This window comes from Thalassophryne amazonica, unplaced genomic scaffold (genome assembly GCF_902500255.1).
Source record: "Thalassophryne amazonica unplaced genomic scaffold, fThaAma1.1, whole genome shotgun sequence".
NCBI classification, from domain to species: domain Eukaryota; kingdom Metazoa; phylum Chordata; class Actinopteri; order Batrachoidiformes; family Batrachoididae; genus Thalassophryne; species Thalassophryne amazonica.
The window spans coordinates 119131-131332 of record NW_022986291.1 but is presented as its reverse complement, the minus strand read 5'-3'; the positions used below and the strand labels follow the sequence as shown (position 1 = coordinate 131332).

At 43.8% G+C, this 12202-nt stretch overlaps 1 protein-coding gene across 1 annotated transcript in view; it reads left to right on the top strand.

Moving 5' to 3' along the window:
• The window catches only part of eepd1 (endonuclease/exonuclease/phosphatase family domain containing 1), a gene marked incomplete at its 5' end in the record, with an annotated part of 65827 nt that extends 58844 nt beyond the window's left edge, over positions 1-6983 (top strand). Inside the window, 3 exons of the mRNA XM_034165531.1 lie at positions 612-741; positions 5762-5956; positions 6151-6983. Coding sequence (XP_034021422.1) covers positions 612-741; positions 5762-5956; positions 6151-6338 — 513 coding nt within the window. The remainder of the gene's footprint in view (positions 1-611; positions 742-5761; positions 5957-6150) is intronic.
• Positions 6984-12202: the final 5219 nt, after the last annotated feature.

Sequence of the window (12202 nt, the reverse complement as noted above, 5' to 3'; positions counted from 1 at the left end):
AATTAACTGAAGGCTTTTTAGGGAACTTTTAGGACAACCTGATAATAATGAATTACAATAGTCCAGCCTAGAGGAAATAAATGCATGAATTAGTTTTTCAGCATCACTCTGAGACAAGACCTTTCTGATTTTAGAGATATTGCGTAAATGCAAAAAAGCAGTCCTACATATTTGTTTAATATGCGCATTGAATGACATATCCTGATCAAAAATGACTCCAAGATTTCTCACAGTATTACTGGAGGTCAAGGTAAGCCATCCAGAGTAAGGATCTGGTTAGACACCATGTTTCTAAGATTTGTGGGGCCAAGTACAATAACTTCAGTTTTATCTGAATTTAAAAGCAGGAAATTAGAGGTCATCCATGTCTTTATGTCTGTAAGACAATCCTGCAGTTTAACTAATTGGTGTGTGTCCTCTGGCTTCATGGATAGATAAAGATGAAGATGAAGATAAAGATGTTTGTAAACATGGGACACGTGGGCCGGACACAGACACATCCACAGCACCGCCCTCCTGGGGCATTACATATCTGTGGTTATGTTCAGGATCAGTCCACTTGGTGCTGCTTTGTTTCCAGCGGGAGATTTATTCTGCTTCTGTTCCATTAGGTGGGTTCACATGAGCTGACTGTGGTCAACGTGCACATGCAGCCTGCAGCGGAGCCTCACGGCAAATCCGCCAGCCCGGACAAGACGGCGCGGCAGCACCTCGGTCGCAGCATCCAGGAAACGCTCAAAGGTCTGTGAGGTGTAAAAGATAAAAACTGATTTGGCACAATATGTCTCCTATATTATTTGATATTACCGGATCAAAGACTGTTTCACTATCAAATCTGCTCAGTGGACTATAAGAACAGAGGAGAAACATCATGACTCAAACATTTGCACACAGTTTTAACCCTCACGGGTTGGGGGGAGGGGGGGGGGTGTTTGTTAATCAGACTGTCTCTGTGACAGAAATAAACACTCACAACAGCTATGAATTTACACTGAAACGTGTGAACCGTGGACCTTTTCTTCTGTTGGGCCCATTCATATGGACCTGTTCTTCTCTTGGGCTCATTCATATGGACCTGTTCTTCTCTTGGGCCCATTCGTATGGACCTGTTCTTCTGTTGGGCCCATTCATATGGACCTTTTCTTCTGTTGGGCCCATTCGTATGGACCTGTTCTTCTCTTGGGCTCATTCATACGGACCTGTTCTTCTGTTCGGCCCATTCATACGGACCTGTTCTTCTGTTGGGCCCATTCCTATGGAGCTATTCTTCTGTTGGGGTCATTCATAGGGACGTGTTCTTCTGATGGCCTAATTCACGTTGATCTGTTCTTCACTTGGGCTCATTCATACGGACCTGTTCTTCTGATGGGCTTATTCACGTGGACCTGTTCTTCTGATGGGCTCATTCACATGGACCTATTCTTCTGTTGGGCTCATTCACGTGGACCTGTTCTTCTGATGGATGACATGGATGACCTCTAATTTCCTGCTTTTAAACTCAGATAAAACTGAAGTTATTGTACTTGGCCCCACAAATCTTAGAAACATGGTGTCTAACCAGATCCTTACTCTGGATGGCATTACCCTGACCTCTAGTAATACTGTGAGAAATCTTGGAGTCATTTTTGATCAGGATATGTCATTCAAAGCGCATATTAAACAAATATGTAGGACTGCTTTTTTGCATTTACGCAATATCTCTAAAATCAGAAAGGTCTTGTCTCAGAGTGATGCTGAAAAACTAATTCATGCATTTATTTCCTGTAGGCTGGACTATTGTAATTCATTATTATCAGGTTGTCCTAAAAGTTCCCTAAAAAGCCTTCAGTTAATTCAAAATGCTGCAGCTAGAGTACTGACGGGGACTAGAAGGAGAGCGCATATCTCACCCATATTGGCCTCTCTTCATTGGCTTCCTGTTAATTCTAGAATAGAATTTAAAATTCTTCTTCTTACTTATAAGGTTTTGAATAATCAGGTCCCATCTTATCTTAGGGACCTCGTAGTACCATATCACCCCAATAGAGCGCTTCGATCTAAGACTGCAGGCTTACTTGTAGTTCCTAGGGTTTGTAAGAGTAGAATGGGAGGCAGAGCCTTCAGCTTTCAGGCTCCTCTCCTGTGGAACCAGCTCCCAATTCAGATCAGGGAGACAGACACCCTCTCTACTTTTAAGATTAGGCTTAAAACTTTACTTTTTGCTAAAGCTTATAGTTAGGGCTGGATCAGGTGACCCTGAACCATCCCTTAGTTATGCTGCTATAGACGTAGACTGCTGGGGGGTTCCCATGATGCACTGTTTCTTTCTCTTTTTGCTCTGTATGCACCACTCTGCATTTAATCATTAGTGATCAATCTCTGCTCCCCTCCACAGCATGTCTTTTTCCTGGTTCTCTCCCTCAGCCCCAACCAGTCCCAGCAGAAGACTGCCCCTCCCTGAGCCTGGTTCTGCTGGAGGTTTCTTCCTGTTAAAAGGGAGTTTTTCCTTCCCACTGTCGCCAAGTGCTTGCTCACAGGGGGTCGTTTTGACCGTTGGGGTTTTACATAATTATTGTATGGCCTTGCCTTACAATATAAAGCGCCATGGGGCAACTGTTTGTTGTGATTTGGCGCTATATAAAAAAATTGATTGATTGATTGCTTGATGGGCTCATTCACGTGGGCCTGTTCTACTGATGGGCTCATTCACATGGACCTGTTCTTCTCTTGGGCTCATTCATATGGACCTGTTCTTCTGTTGGGCCCAATCATATGGACCTGTTCTTCTCTTGGGCTCATTCACATGGACCTGTTCTTCTGTTGGGCCCAATCATATGGACCTGTTCTTCTCTTGGGCTCATTCATATGGACCTGTTCTTCTGTTGGGCCCATTCATATGGACCTGTTCTTCTCTTGGGCTCATTCATATGGCCCTGTTCTTCTGTTGGGCCCATTCATATGGACCTGTTCTTCTGTTGGGCCCATTCATACGGACCTGTTCTTCTGTTGGGCCCATTCATACGGACCTGTTCTTCTGTTGGGCCCATTCATACGGACCTGTTCTTCTGTTGGGCCCAGTAATACGGACCTGTTCTTCTGTTGGGCCCATTCCTATGGAGTTATTCTTCTGTTGGGGTCATTCATAGGGACGTGTTCTTCTGATGGCCTAATTCACGTTGACCTGTTCTTCACTTGGGCCCAGTAATACGGACCTGTTCTTCTGTTGGGCCCATTCCTATGGAGTTATTCTTCTGTTGGGGTCATTCATAGGGACGTGTTCTTCTGATGGCCTAATTCACGTGGACCTGTTCTTCTGTTGGGCTCATTCACATGGACCTGTTCTTCTGTTGGGCTCTTTCACATGGACCTGTTCTTCTGATGGGCTCATTCACGTGGACCTGTTCTTCTGATGGGCTCATTCACGTGGGCCTGTTATTCTGATGGGCTCATTCACGTGGACCTGTTCTTCTGATGGGCTCATTCACGTGGGCCTGTTCTTCTGATGGGCTCATTCACGTGGACCTGTTCTTCTGATGGGCTCATTCACATGGACCTGTTCTTCTGTTGGGCCCAATCATATGGACCTGTTCTTCTGTTGGGCCCAATCATATGGACCTGTTCTTCTGTTGGGCTTATTCATATGGACCTGTTCTTCTCTTGGGCCCATTCATATGGACCTGTTCTTCTCTTGGGCCCATTCATATGGACCTGTTCTTCTCTTGGGCTCATTCATATGGACCTGTTCTTCTCTTGGGCTCATTCATGTGGACCTGTTCTTCTGTTGGGCCCATTCACGTGGACCTGTTCTTCTCTTGGGCTCATTCACGTGGACCTGTTCTTCTCCTGGGCTCATTCACGTGGACCTGTTCTTCTCCTGGGCTCATTCACGTGGACCTGTTCTTCTCCTGGGCTCATTCACGTGGACCTGTTCTTCTCCTGGGCTCATTCACGTGGACCTGTTCTTCTCTTGGGCTCATTCACGTGGACCTGTTCTTCTCTTGGGCTCATTCACGTGGACCTGTTCTTCTCTTGGGCTCATTCACGTGGACCTGTTCTTCTCTTGGGGTCATTAACATGGACCTGTTCTTCTGTTGGGGTAATTAACGTGGACCTGTTCTTCTGTTGGGGTAATTAATGTGGACCTGTTCTTTTCTTGGGCTCAATCATACGGACCTGTTCTTCTGTTGGGCCCATTCCTATGGAGCTATTCTTCTGTTGGGGTCATTCATAGGGACCTGTTCTTCTGATGGGCTAATTCACGTGGACCTGTTCTTCTCTTGGGCTCATTCACATGGACCTGTTCTTCTCCTGGGCTCATTCACGTGGACCTGTTCTTCTCCTGGGCTCATTCACGTGGACCTGTTCTTCTCTTGGGTTCATTCACGTGGACCTGTTCTTCTCTTGGGTTCATTCACGTGGACCTGTTCTTCTCTTGGGTTCATTCACGTGGACCTGTTCTTCTCTTGGGCTCATTCACGTGGACCTGTTCTTCTCTTGGGCTCATTCACGTGGACCTGTTCTTCTTGAGGATGTATTCTACATTAAGTACTTGTTTGTTTTTGCTGTGCATGTGCAAAAGTGTTCAAGAAACACTAGATGCTGCACAGTCTTGGAGGAAAGTGTCCACACACCAGGAACCTTTTTTTTTTTAAAATCAGTAAAGTAAGTGACATTAAACAAAACTGATCAAAGTGCAATTAATTTACATTTTTAAAAATGTATGTGTTATTGGTGCTGTGATTAATCTAAATTAATGTTTAATGATTTATGATAATAATGTTATGTCAAACAGATGATGTCAGCAGGTGATTGTAGTCATGATTTGGTACAAAACCAGTATTTGTGAAAGATGGGAAAAGCATCTCCAGTGTATCAACAAATGCATGACAAAATCATTTAAATGCTTCAAAACTATGAAACGGTACTGATCTCTTTGCACTCTGAGGCGTCTGGTTTGGACCATCACACAGTGGAAATGGATCTTTTTTTGGAACAAATGGCAGACCGAGGACGAAAAGCACCATCCGGACTGTTTTCAACAACAAGTCCCAAATCCAGGGTCTTTCATGGTCTGGGGTTGTCTCAGTGAACTTGGCAAAAGTAAAACATTAATGCAGAAAAATACACTGACATTTTACAGCAACACATGGCTTTCTGGTGACGTCCATATTTAAAAATTAAACAAATTAAAGACAATGAAAAACCACATTCTGCACACATTACAAAGAAAAAGAGAGTACATGGCTGCAGAAGAAGAGGGTCCGGGTACTGGACTGGCCCGTCTGCAGTGCTGGACGGTCCCTAATAGAGAATGTGTGGACAAGTTTGAACTGAATAAATGTAATGAAGTCCCCGTACTGTTGGACACCTGAAGATGTGTTCACAGGACGAACGGGACAAAATAACACCTGAAACACTTCATCGCTTGGTGTCGTCAACACCAAAATGTCTCAAGTGTTGTGAGCAGGAGTGAAACATTACAAGGTAGTAAAAGCTTTAGTGTCCCTGTTTTTTAATGTGTATTAACACATGAAGTTCAAACTGTCCACAGTGAAAAAAGTCAAAGTAAATGTAAAAATCACGGGGGGGGGGGGGGTTTAACAGTTACATAATGAGGGTCTGATCACAATGCTGGAAGCTGTTCTTTATAAGACGATATAAGAAGTTGGTCACATGTCAGCTTTTAATGATTTAGAAAAGAGAAAATGTAGGAAGTGATCTGATCAATGAGAACCAGCGCTTTTTGGACAGGAAATGACCGACTGCTTCTTCTGTTGTGAAGGTGAGAAGGAGCTGGTGGTGCTGGGAGATTTCGGCTCGTCTCCTCAGAGCTCAGATCTGGACATTCTGAGAAAAGAGAAGTTCTGTGCGCTGGTTCCGTCCACTCAGTTCACCAACATCAGCACCCGCTCGCCACAAGGCACCTGCTGCCTCGACAACATCTGGCTGAGCCGCTCGCTCAGGAAGGTCTACTCCGGTACGTTGACTGTTCCAGTCCCTCAGAGATGGTCACGTGATGTTTGGACCACTGAAGCTGCTCAGGAGTCTGGGGCTTTTAGTTATTTAATTTGAAATGGTTGTTATGTCCAAAGAAATGTTGCAAACTGCTGCATGTTTAAGTACCGAAACTTACCGCTGATGTTCTAAATAATTGTCTCTTTTCTCTATCAGGCCACTGCACGGTTGTGCGGGAGGGTTTGACCAATCCTTGGATCCCAGATAACTGGTCATGGGGCGGCGTGCCGTCAGATCACTGCCCTGTGGTGGCGGAGCTTTTTGCAGACATTGCCTGTAAGGATTTCAGCAGGCCTGGTACGGTGGCGGTGGACAGAGACATTTTGCCCAAACACGAGCGGTGATGACCTCCACTGGGGCCTCGCAGGAACGTTGACCTGCCGGGAGCCTGCTCGGGCTCCAGGGTCCAGCAGAATGTGAAGATGTGCCGAGGTTTTCGGTGTACAGTTTCAGTCAGTGCCAGAAAATGTCTGGAGGTGAAACGTACATGTTGAACTTTAAGAGAAATGTGCCAAACATTTGTATATGTGTATAAAATAAAGAATAAAGTGAAATTAACAGACGTGAAGGTGACAAACACGAGCGTCGGGAGGCCGATGACGCTCTGCAGCAGTGGAGGAAATATCAACTTCTCCGGCCTGTGAGACGCTCCGGTGGATTATGGGTAACCCCCCCGACTGTACACTGGTACCCGCTTTGTGCCTGTCACATTACTCTCTCTACAGCTTCATGATGATGGAGGAAAGAAGCCCCAAAGCAAACATGCTGGGTGTAAATTTGAGTAGTTTAGGATTGTGAGTTTGGAAAATTTAATTCTGATGGTCCAAACATTCCTGAACCAACAAAAATTCTGTTCCAGTTAAAGGATCTAATCAGTTCTACAGTTAAAACTGATATTTTACAATAAATATGATGTTGATTGTATGAAATCATTGATAAGTCTGAATAATAAATCCTGGTTTTCTTCTAAACTGCAGGAGACCACAGAGAGAAATGGAAAGACTTTATTCTTACATTTGAATAGCTTTTATATTTTGAAGTGTCTGCAAATAAACGAACAACTTAAAGCTTTACAAAAAGAAATAAAGTACAATTCTATCCTTGAGTACAAGTAGTTTGTAGTGTTTTTTTTGGGGGGGAGGGGGGGCAGTTGGACTGGATTATTCACAAACATGTCAACCCCTTTGAGGGTCCACCTGTATAACCAAGTGAGAAAATCCATAAAATCAGCACAAAATCCTTATAACCTCCAAATCGCATCAAAATCAGTTTTATTACAGTACACCCAACCGTATAGCGGTATCACATAACTGGGTTTTTATCCACATATTATGAGTTGCCACAATGACATTAAAGTCAGGATCATTAGTTTTTCCTCCACCGTTGAATTTCAAACAATAGAGATCTAGTATTCATGTGTCAAGCTGAATTTTATAGAACTGAATGTGTCAAATGTAGTTATTTTTTACAGAAATAAGAACTGTGTGTCACTAGTGGAAATAAAATCATGAAAAATAAATCGAATATAATGAACAAAATAAAACATACCTCAGAACTTCATCAAGTGTATCAAAAAATCGCCTCGCCAGTGCCAATGTTGCAGACGGGCATGTCGATGATCCTCGACTTCACCCCGTGTGTTTATTAGGGATGGGTATCAAAGATTTTATCGATACCATTATCGATTCTGCTTATTGATTCGATTCCTTATTGATCCCTTTTTTTTTTTGTACTAAAAGTAGGCTTTACAGGTTTTCTATGTCAGCGGGTCAAACAGCTTTTTCTTAACGTACACCCGCTCTGTGAAACGGTCTCCCTGCGACCGTGAGGCAGTTGGAGTCTGTGGACATTTTTAAGTCAAGCCTTAAAGCCTATTTTTATTCTCTTTCTTATGAATAGTTTTTATTTTTTATGTTTTATTCTTTTACTTCTTTTTTTAATTATGTATTTTAATTTTTAAATTTTTATTTATTCATTTTAATTTTTTATGTTGAACTGTTCTATGTGAGGCGCCTTGAGACGGATTTTGTTACGATTTTGCGCTTTATAAGCCGATGAAATTGAATTGAACAACATTTTATTGAGTCTTAAAGTAAATAAATATGAAATTGGTCACTGGATCCTTAAACCTTGGACATAATAAACTCTACATGGTGGATCCTTGATCTTTGGACATAAATAAACAAAATCTGTAGTTTTTGTCAAAAGCATTTCCTTTCAGACATTTTGGCATGAATGTCTTTCCATATATCTGAGCTGAACTCTTACAGCTGCTGTTCTGTTTGTCAGCATCAGTTTAATTCATAAAGAACACAGGACGTCTCATTTTGGGAAGAAAAAAAAAACGTTTTAGTCTATTGTAGTTTATTTTCTGTATTACAGCGTTTGGAAAGAGGTGTCATTTTATTTAAAGCGGCAATTTTGTGTCAACGGAACGGTGGACGATTCTCGTTTCTTGGCTACAACATGACAAGAGTCCCAGTTAGTGACTTTAATCCACACAAAAGTGACTCGTGATATTTTAATGGCTTTGAGAGGAGTTAAGAAGCGGACTTACCGCTTCTGAAGAGCAGCGAATCAAAGAACCACGAGCCAGTGGTTCGAAGCATTGCTTCATTTGGCTCACGCATCAAAGTGGATTCCCGCTGCAGAAAAGGTTGATTACAGAGCCGCTGCAGACCAAACCCTGAATATCCGTAAGACTTTATTTGTACGTCCGTATGACTGTGAAACTCGGAAAAATCCGTATAATTTACGGACAATCCGTATAGGTTGACATGTATGGATTCAGCTGCAGGTTATACTACAGAGACCGACTGCTGCCCTCTTGTGGTGAGGCCTGAGACTGCTGCATGAGACCAGAAAGCACTGAGAGTAAAAGAGGACGCTCAGTCAGTCTGTATGTGTAGAACGATAGTGTTTATATTTCTCAAATGATGTAGTCATTTTTATCTTATGGCTTTACGTCCGAGAAGTCGTCAGCCGTCATCCTACACAGTCCAAGAGGAATGGAATGTTTGCAGAACAAGCTGAAATGTTAAGATCAACTTAATTGATCAATTTCAGTTTATTTAGTTTATAATACTCCCTCTGATGATACTGAGGAAGAAACCTCCAGCAGACCAGACTGAGAGGGGTGACCCTCTGCTTTAGGCCATGCTACCAAAAAGGTTTACAATACAGAACACAACAACAATTGAAGAGAGTCCATGCAGGCGTCCAGTCCACCATTGGGGGGGGGAGCAGTCGGACCTGTTCGTGCAGCAGAGTCCGTCCCGCATCTGCCACAGAAATAATCCCAAGAACTTTTTTGAAGTGTCACTGCATGCACTGGGGGGGAGATGTTTCATACGAGAAACTTCAATATCTTTCCACCTCCTGTTATGTGCTGGGGTGCAGATATTTATCAAGACTTTAATCTGTGCTGCATACAAATAGTTTTGAAATGAGGAAGGGCCATCTCACCTTCTTCCTTAGAGGTTTCAAATATGACTCTGCTCCTCCTGCCAGACAAATTTAGAAATTATTCTATTTAAGTCAGAGAAAGGTTTCTCTGGATTTCTATTAGAAGGGCCTGAAATAAAAACAGAAATCGAGGCAGAACATTCATTTTGTCAGGGTTTGAGTTTTGTTAGTTTTGTATTATTGGGGTTTTGGTTTGTTTATTCTCTTGTTGGGATTTTTCTGCTTGTGTCTGTCTGTCTCCGTTTCTCTTGTCTCTCTCTTGGTTCTTGGTGATGGGTGTTTCTCTCTGTCTCTCTGGCCACGCCCCTTGCTTCTGGTGCTTTGCACCTGTTCCTGATTTACTGATTACCACCTGTGGTTTGATAAGCTCACTGGGTGGTTTTGTTCCTTGCCAGTTTGTTCTGCCTTGTGCCTTCATTCCAGCTCTGTACCTGCGTTCTTGTTCCTGCCTGCCTCACAGTGTGCACCTGACCTCCTGGCTGTTGCCTTAACCACGCCACATTGCCTCATGACTTCTGTGCTGCTGTTTTTGTTGGACTGCCGACTCGTGTACCGAGCACTGCTATCCACATCAGTAAAACCTTCTAAAAATCAGAGCTGTCTGTTGGAGCCGTGCATTTGTGTCCTACCATTCCTGACCATCCCACCTGATACATTTTTACCGAGTCAATTCTATGACTGAGACCGAGGAAAGAAACGGAGTTACACCAGGTGCCTTTTTTTCATTTTTGTCATGAGGGGACTAACAAACAAATTTAGATGAACCCCAGAATTACAAAGTCTTCAGAAAATATTCACAAATACGAGGTCTGTTAGAAAAGTATCCAACCTTTTTATTTTTTGCAAAAACCATATGGATTTGAATCACGTGTGACTGCATCAGCCAAGCTTGAACCTTCGTGCGCATGCGTGAGTTTTTTCACGCCTGTCGGTTGCGTCATTCGCCTGTGAGCAGGCTTTGCGTGAGCAGTGGTCCACCCCTCTCGTCAGATTTTTATTGCTAATAAATGTCTGAACGATTTGGAGCTTTGCTGCATCAAATTTTTCCAGAAACTGTGAGAGACCTCCAGGTGGACACCATTCGGAAAATTCAGATGGCTTTCAGGGACGATTTTATGGGGATTACACAGATTAAGGAGTGCTCCAGCCAGTTTAAAGACCGCCCACAGCTGCTGAGAGCGCGCCACACTCCGAGCGCTGATCGACAGGCTCAAACCCCACTGAAACAACCAGATCATTTCCAACGTGAAGGCTTTGTTGATCCGGGACGTCGTCTGACTTCCACAAAAAAAGGCAGAAGGTGTGGACATCAAGACTTTTTCGGCACATTCCACTGTTACAGGAGTTTTTTTCATGGAAAGAGGAGCGGAGGGATGTGCCACCGTGCCGCTCATGGCGCGGCACAAAACCACCTCCGTGTTGGTCTCACAGGACGGCTTTCAGGTGGCTTTCAGACGACTTTCGGTGGCTTTTCAGTCGTGTGACTATCCGAGAAATTGTGCATGAGCTGGACATGCCAGAACATGTCCTGTGAGGCTTCATCACGGCGTTGCTTTGCGCCATGCGGCTCCACCGCGATGCGCGGAATTCCTCTGCTCCTCTTTCCATGACAAAAACTCCTGTAACAGTGGAATGTGCCGTTCATTTCCAAACTGGACGCTGTGTTTTATTCGGTATGTCGTCTGACTAGCACAGAAATTGCGGAAGACGTGGACATCAGCACTTTTTCGGCACATTGAGACAGACGTGCGGAGGAATTCCGCGCGGGTCGGGATGTTTCCGCATGGCGCAAAGCAACGCCGTGATGAAGCCTCACAGGACATGTTGGGGCATGTCCAGCTCATGCACAATTTCTCGGATATTCACACGACTGAAAAGAAACCGAAAGCCATCTGAGCCATCTGAAAGCCGTCCTGTGAGACCAACACGGAGGTGGTTTTGTGCTGCGCCATCAGCGGCACGGTGGCGCATCCCTCCGCTCCTCTTTCCATGAAAAAAACTCCTGTAACAGTAGAATGTGCCGAAAAAGTCTTGATGTCCACACCTTCTGCCTTTTTTTGTGGTAGTCAGACGACGTCCCGGATCAACAAAGCCTTCACGTTGGAAATGATCTGGTTGTTTCAGCGGGGTGTCAGCCTGTCGATCGGAGCTCGGAGTGCGCCGTGCTCTCAGACGCTGTGGGCGGTCTTTAAACCGGCTGGAGCACTCCTTAATCTGTTTAATCCAAGGGCGTAGGTTTGGTCTCAGCTTTGGTAGGGACAATACCCCCCCCGCCCCCCTGCCCACCACCACCACCCCCTAACCCACTCATACCATTAGACGCACAAGTACAGCATAATACATAACATATGACGACATAATGCTGAATAATTTAACACTTTATTTACATTATTAAGTGTGTAGGCAGACAAACAAATATCTTAAATAACAAAATTGCACCCAAAATCACGAATCTATTCTATAGGCCTACACCTGAGAGAACAAGACAACAAAAAAAATACTTGTGGAGCTAACAAAAAAAAAGTTTTTGCAACCAAGATGTATAATCTATTCTCTTCATCAATAATGCAGTTGTAGGTATCTGGCAACCTAATTTGTCAACAAAAAAAAAGGGCTTTACAATGATATATATGGTGTATTACGGTAAACGTAAGCCTGTGATGTCATAACGCAGAGGAAAAACAGGGAAGTTTAAACACTAGTGCGCCGCTGATTCTCATTACCGTAAATTCTCATGTAATCC